The 7,859-nt window shown below is 43.6% G+C and overlaps 1 protein-coding gene across 1 annotated transcript; it reads left to right on the top strand.

Moving 5' to 3' along the window:
• The first annotated feature begins 630 nt into the window (after positions 1-630).
• On the top strand, positions 631-1,360 carry LOC126106244 (uncharacterized). Its single transcript, XM_049912471.1, has 3 exons — positions 631-749; positions 853-1,290; positions 1,335-1,360. The coding sequence occupies exons 1-3, from the start codon at positions 635-637 to the stop codon at positions 1,358-1,360; spliced, it is 579 nt and encodes a 192-aa protein (XP_049768428.1). The 5' UTR covers positions 631-634.
• The last annotated feature ends 6,499 nt before the right edge of the window (positions 1,361-7,859 follow it).

Raw genomic sequence — 7,859 nt, 5'->3', positions numbered from 1 at the left:
ATCATATACCAACTCATCCACTTCCCGCGCTTTCTTCTCTTCTCGGACCTCCTCCCAGGTCTAGCACGTTAGCCTCAGAAACAAAGTCCTGGCACCTAATCCACTAATCTAAGTACCCTGTTGCGTCACTGTATCCACAACCCAGTTTCCATGTACCTTCACGCTTTATCCATCCTCTCCCTTCGGAAGCTCATCCAACACCCCTACCCACCGAGCGAGGTGGCGCAGTGTTTACTACATTGGAACGCTTTCGGAAGGCCAACGGTTCAAACCCGAGTCCGGCCATCCTGATTTAGCCTTTCCGTGATTTCCCTAAATCGCTTCAGGAAAATGCCGGGGTGGTTACTCTGAAAGGGCACGCCCGACTTCGTTCCCTATCACTCTAAGCGCCAAGCCCGTAAAATTTACGGGCCTGGGATCGCGCGAAAATCACCAAGCCCGTAAAATTTACGGGCCGCTACATTTAATTTCATTCAAAACACTGCAACGTTATTTCTACGGGTTTGGCCAGCGCTATACGTTTTTCAGATGTTTATTAACAAAATGCGTCCATAGATGTCACGGCAGCGCTGTAATTCATGTTAAAACTTATCTTTGCGTTCTCAGTCTGTATATCATTCAGTTGTTTGTCATCATGTTTCGGCGCGGTTTATCAGACGCAGAAATTGCGGATTTGATCAATCATAGCGACACTCTGGATAATGTAGAGAGTGATTCAGACGATTCTGAATGCAATGGTGTGTTTGAAGGTACGTATTTCCGAATTTTCCACGTAATTGTGCAGTACGCACATATCTGTTGAACATGTGTAAACGATGTATGTAGTTACACATAATGTGATATTCTTTTTAGAAGACGAGATTGATGACAGTTTGTCTTCAGATGAAGGCGAGAATGATGTTGAAGGTGTTGCTTCAAATCCAGCAGCTGTGCCGTATCCGAAAGACAGTGAGTGGACTGCAGTTGACACCTACCGACCTCTGCCTGTCAACACGACACCCAGGCAGATACTAGTGGATATTGATGAGTCGAGTTCTGTACTGGATTGCAGTAAAGTGTTCCTTACTGACAGTGACGTAAATGAACTCAAGAGACAGACAAATTTGTATGCATCACAGACAATACAGAAGACAAGAAGAGGAAATAATCTGAAGCCCCATTCAGTTTTGAGTTCGTGGAAGCCAGTGACTATAAGTGAGATGAGGCGTTTCTTGGGTATTATTTTCCACATGTGTGTTTCGAAAAAGCCCAAAATTGCGGACCATTGGAGCACTAATCCTGTTCTTAGTTGTAACTTTTGTCCCCATGTCATGAGCCGTTTGCGTTTCACTCAGATACTGTCATGCTTGCATCTTGTTGACAATTCAAATCAGAAAAAACCAGGCGAAGATGGATTTCATCCACTTTACAAAGTTTTGCCATATTATAATAATTTGAAGGAGCGATGTATCCAGGCATATCGTCCCTCAGAAAAAGTGACAATTGATGAAGGAATTTGCCCATTTCGAGGTCGTGTGAGTTTCCGTGTTTACATGCAAAATAAGCCTCATAAGTATGGACTGAAAGTATATGCTGTTGCTGAAGCCAGTAGTGGCTATGTTGTAAATTTTGAAGTTTATGCTGGTAAGCATATTGTTGACAATTCTTCGTCTGCGGTTATTTTGCGATTGTTGTCTGACAGCAGCTTGCTGAACAAAGGCCACACTGTGTATTTAGATCGATTTTATTCCAGTCCAGAGCTATTTCAGCAACTGGCAGAGAAAGGCACTGGAGCTGTTGGTACTGTGAACAAATCCAGGAAAGGATTGCCTAAAGATTTAGTATCTGCTAAGCTGAAAAAGGGCGAAATGTCTTTTCGGCGTAAAGATAATGTATTGGCAATGAAGTGGAAAGATAAGAGAGATGTGTATACATTGTCTACAAGGCATCAAGCAACATTTGGTACGCATACTAAGAGAAATGGGTCTGTAGTATTGAAACCACTTCAGGTACTTGATTACAACCTCAATAAAATTGGAGTGGATATTGGAGACCAACGCCTGCAGTACAATCCGTTCCAGCACAGAACTGTGAAATGGTGGCGAAAATTATATTTCCATTTGCTGCTTATGGGAGTATCAAATGCATTTTGGCTGTACAATGCAGTGCACAGGAAGAAAATTACAATAACAGACTTTATAACAGTGCTTGCAGTTCAGCTTGTTGAAGACGACACACTTGAATTCATTCCAAGAAATGAAGGAACTGTAGGTCGGCTAACAAAGAGACATTTTTTGCAGCACATACCTGCAACTACTAAGAAGTATGCTGCTCGTGTGTGTCACGTGTGCAGTTCCAGGAGCAAGAAACAGAGTGGCAAGGCTTCTCGCAAAGAGACACGATACGAATGTGAACAGTGTGGCGTTGCACTCTGCCTGGAACCTTGCTTTAAAATTTTCCACACTAAAAAACAATATGATTCTGTGTGAAATTTATATGTAATACTGTATACTATCAGAAACATGTAATGTAGTGCCACAATTTTGGTTAAAAATAAATCACAATTGTATTCCCTTATTCGTATGACTTTTTCTAAATTCTTAAAACATCTAAGTGATTTCTATAACTGTACCTTAAAGCTGTGCATTGTAAAGTAGTTTCTTTCACTCAGAATTAAAGTAGAAATGTGCAGCTTCAAGATGGTACCAAATTTGCCACAATCCAAACAGTAGATTTGATGCAGTAATTTTTTTAATATTGGTAAAATTGCCCGGTTTCTAGGGACGGGTGCATAAAATAGGCCTGGTACAGAGAGTGCTATCATTCCATAATCCGATGGGACCGAAGACCTCACTGTTTTTTCTCCTCCCCCGAATTAAACAACCAACCCCCTGCCCAACGATGACATCAGTCGCGAGACGTACCCTTCTTTTTATCCCTAGTTATAACACCCCAAATCACACCGTCCTCCCATTATTCTCCCGCCCTCCCCTTGAATCACTTTTATTCGCTACCTGAGATTCCACAGTCACACCCATCGTTCCACGACGATCATGAACACGATCATTTCAATGCACCACCAGCGTCACGTTTATACCACAGCACCATTAACATTACCATCAGTGGTTATATTCTAACTGTAATATAAAATCGTCTAAAGTGTTTTAAAAATGATAAAAACTGCCCACCAAAATTTCTTTTAGAAAACATTTATTTTCATCTATGTCATTGTTTGTATATTTTAAAATTTCTGTTAATTCGTAAAACATTTGACTGAAAAGCAGCTTTGTGTGCTGGCGTCCCACCACTTCGTGGAAAAACAGAAGTAACAATACGACTCGAACAGTGAGGGTCCCGTACAAACTTAATTATGTACACTACTGGCCATTAAAATTGCTACATCACGAAGATGACATGCTACAGACGCGAAATTTAACCGACAGGAAGAAGATGCTGTGATATGCAAAACATTAGCTTTTCAGAGCAATCACACGAGGTTGGCGCGGGTGGCGACACCTACAACGTGCTCACATGAGGAAAGTTTCCAACCGATTTCTCATACACAGACAGCAGTTGACCAGCGTTGCCTCGTGAAACGTTGTTGTGATGCCTCGTGTAAGGAGGAGAAATGCGTACCATCACCTTTCCGACTTTGATAAAGGTCGGATTGTAGCCTATCGCGATTGCGGTTTATCGTATCGCGACATTGCTGCTCGCGTTGGTCGAGATCCAATGACTGTTAGCAGAATATGGAATCGGTGGGTTCAGGACGGTAATACGGAACGCCGTGCTGGATCCCAACGGCCTCGTATCACTAGCAGTCGAGATGACAGGCATCTTATCCGCACGGCTGTAACGGATCGTGCAGCTACGTCTCGATCACTGATTCAACAGATGGGGACGTTTGCAAGACAAAAACCATCTACACGAACAGTTCGACGACGTTTGCAGCAGCATGGACTATCATCTCGGAGACCGTGGCTGCGGTTACCCTTGACGCTGCATCACAGACAGGAGCGCCTACGATGGTGTACTCAACGACGAACCTGGGTGCACGAATGGCAAAACGTCATTTTTTCGGATGAATCCAGGTTCTGTTTACAGCATCATGATGGTCGCATCCGTGTTTGGTGACATCGCGGTGAACGCACATTGGAAGCGTGTATTCGTCATCGCCATACTGGCGTATCAACCGGCGTGTTGGTATGGGGTGCCATTGATTACACGTCTCGGTCACCTCTTGTTTGCATTGACGGCACTTTGAACAGTGGACGTTATATTTCAGATGTGTTACGACCCGTGGCTCTACCCTTCATTCGATCCCTGCGAAACCCTACATTTCAGCAGGATAATCCACGACCGCATGTTGCAGGTTCTGTACGGGCCTTTCTGGATACAGAAAATGTCCGACTGCTGCCCTGGCCAGCACATTCTCCAGATCTCTCACCAACTGACTCGTCACAATACGCCAGTCACTACTCTTGATGAATTGCGGTATCGTGTTGAAGCTGCATGGGCAGCTGTACCTCTACACGCCATCCAAGCTCTGTTTGATTTTATGCCCAGGGGTATCAAGGCCGTTATTACGGCCAGAGGTGATTGTTGTGGGTACTGATTTCTCAAGATCTATGCACCCAAATAGCGTGAAAATGTAATCACATGTCAGTTCTGGTATAATATATTTGTCCAATGAATACCCGTTTATCCTCTGCATTTCTTCTTTTTGCTGTAGCAATTTTAATGGCCGGTAGTCTGTATAGACAGTTCATCCATTCTAGGAATCGAGAATCCCGACCATTTCTTGCCTGTTATTGACACTGATTTTGGCAAGATGTAGCTTCCAGTGTTTCCAAGACTTTCGATAATGTTTTAATTTCATGTTTGAAATCGGATCACATATGACGAAAGAACTTTTTTTCCGAGTGATATATTTACATATTGACAGTTTTCTGTTCCTTTTCCTTTCTTGGTACTGTGAAACCTTTCTTCTTGCCAAATTTCACGATTCTACATTATGCAGAAGTACCCTACATCTTCTAATGAGTGAGTCTGCGAGTATCAAAACATGTGACATAAATGGCCGTATCTGTTGATTGCGTCGACTTAGAAGCTTACACTGACTACAGCGCCAGTGCAATACATAGACCTTAGTATGTGAGATGAATTTCAACGTGATACGTCTACCCGTTCCAGAGAAAAAGGGCTCTTCACAGACTGACGGACGCACAGACAGTCCGATAGCAAATGAAAACAAAAAAAATTTTCGTGTAATATAATCACAATTTTAAGTTATTTTTCCTTTAAGTGTAGTGAGAAACATTGCTTCTTCCCAAATTCCATGATTCGAGGTCAACAAGAACTGTCCTGTAGGGCTATTGATGGCTGATTTTACGATTATCAAACTACGTGACATAAATGACCATATCTTTCATCTACATCTACATTTATACTCCGCAAGCCACCAACGGTGTGTGGCGGAAGGCACTTCACGTGCCACTGTCATTACCACCCTTTCCTGTTCCACTCGCGTATGGTTCGCGGGAAGAACGACTGTTGGAAAGCCTCCGTGCGCGCTCGAATCTAACTTTACATTCGTGATCTCCTCGGGAGGTATAAGTAGGGGGAAGCAAGATATTCGATACCTTATCCAGAAACGCACCCTCTCGAAACCTGACGAGCAAGCTACTCCGCGATGCAGAGCGCCTCTCTTGCAGAGTCTGCCACTTGAGTTTGTTAAACATCTCCGTAACGCTATCACGCTTACCAAATAACCCTGTGACGAAACGCGCCGCTCTTCTTTGGATCTTCTCTGTCTCCTCTGTCAACCCGATCTGGTACGGATCCCAAACTGATGAGCAATACTCAAGTATAGGCCGAACGAGTGTTTTGTAAGCCACCTCCTTCGTTGATGGACTACATTTTCTAAGGACTCTCCCAATGAATCTCAACCTGGCATCCGCCTTACCAACAATTAGTTTTATATAATCATTCCACTTCAAATCGTTCCGCATGCATACTCCCAGATATTTTACAGATGTAACTTCTACCAGTGTTTGTTCCGCTATCATGTAATCATACAATAAACGATCCTTCTTTCTATGTATTCGCAATACATTACATTTGTCTATGTTAAGGGTCAGTTGCCACTCCCTGCACCAAGTGCCTATCCGCTGCAGATCTTCCTGCATTTCGCTGCAATTTTCTAAAGCTGCAACTTCTCTGTATACTACAGCTTCATCCTCAAAAAACCGCATGGAACTTCCGACACTATCTACTAGGTCATTTCTATATATTGTGAAAAGCAATGGTCCCATAACACTCCCCCGTGGTACGGCAGAGGTTACTTTAACGTCTGTAGACGTCTCTCGATTGAGAACAACATGCTGTGTTCTGTATGCTAAAAACTCTTCAATCCAGCCACACAGCTGGTCTGATATTCCGTAGGCTCTTACTTTGTTTATCTGACGACAGTGCGGAACTGTATCGAACGCCTTTCGGAAGTCAAGGAAAATGGCATGTACCTGGGTGTCAGTATCTAAATTTTTCTGGGTCTCATGAACAAATAAAGCGATTTGGGTCTCACACGATCGCTGTGTCGATTGCATTGACTTAGAAGCATCACGTTTTTACAGCCCCGAAGGACCATAGACCTTAACACGTGACATGAATTGCAACTTTCTCACAAAAAGTGTTTTGAACAGTCGTACAGACAAAGTGATCCTATAAGGCAGTGGTTCCCAATGTTTTTTAGACCTTTATCCCTGAGTGCAATCAGAAATTAGCTAGTAACCCCGCCTCCCCCCCCCCCCCATCCACCACTTTCAAAAAATGGTTCAAATGGCTCTGAGCACTATGGGACTTAACTTCTGAGGTCATCAGTCCCCTAGAACTTAGAACTACTTAAACCTAACTAACCTAAGGACATCACACACACCCATGCCCGAGGCAGGTTCGAACCTGCGGCCGTAGCGGTCGCGCGGTTCCAGACTGTAGCGCATAGAACCGCTCGGCCACCCCGCCCGGCCATCCCCCACTTTATTACGAGCTTTAGCATCTAACAAACAGTACAATGAAAGATGAATGATATTTAGTTGTGTGTGTGTGTGTGTGTGTGTGTGTGTGTGTGTGTGTGTGTGTGTGTGTGTGTGTGGTGTGTGTGTGTGTGAGAGAGAGAGAGAGAGAGAGAGAGAGAGTGAGAGAGAGAGGAGGGGGGAGGGGCGGGGGTTAGAATAAATGACGAAGTAATTCGTGGTGTGTCGCTATCCACACTTCCCATTTCCTTCCCAGATAAGAAATTTAACTATCCACAGTGAGGGTAGTCACTTGTTACGAAACATACTTCCCCTGCATTACTCCTCTCGATAGCGGCACTTGGTTGACCTACACACTGTAAACCCTTGCCCCTTTTAAAGTCAACCAAGTTAAAATGTATGCGCTATACTTACAGTTCGTAAATCCCTTGACTGCTGCAGTCCATACTTCTTAAATGGGAGAAACTGGAAGATTTCAAGCTGTTAAGGCTCTGTGCCTGATCGTAACCACTTACAATAATAATAACAAAACTGTGTACAGCACTACAGTACACCTGATGTAGTTACTGCTGTGTCGTGCTGTCAATTAGAGCATTTACAGGGTGTTTCAAAAATGACCGGTATATTTGAAACGGCAATAAAAACTAAAAGAGCAGCGATAGAAATACACCGTTTGTTGCAATATGCTTGGGACAACAGTACATTTTCAGGCGGACAAACTTTCGAAATTACAGTAGTTACAATTTTCAACAACAGATGGCGCTGCAAGTGATGTGAAAGATATAGAAGACAACGCAGTCTGTGGGTGCGCCATTCTGTACGTCGTCTTTCTGCTGTAAGCGTGTGCTG

The sequence above is a fragment of the Schistocerca cancellata genome, chromosome 10 (assembly GCF_023864275.1).
Source record: "Schistocerca cancellata isolate TAMUIC-IGC-003103 chromosome 10, iqSchCanc2.1, whole genome shotgun sequence".
NCBI lineage: Eukaryota > Metazoa > Arthropoda > Insecta > Orthoptera > Acrididae > Schistocerca > Schistocerca cancellata.
Note: the sequence above shows the minus strand (reverse complement) of the source record. Positions and strands in the feature narration are given on the sequence as shown.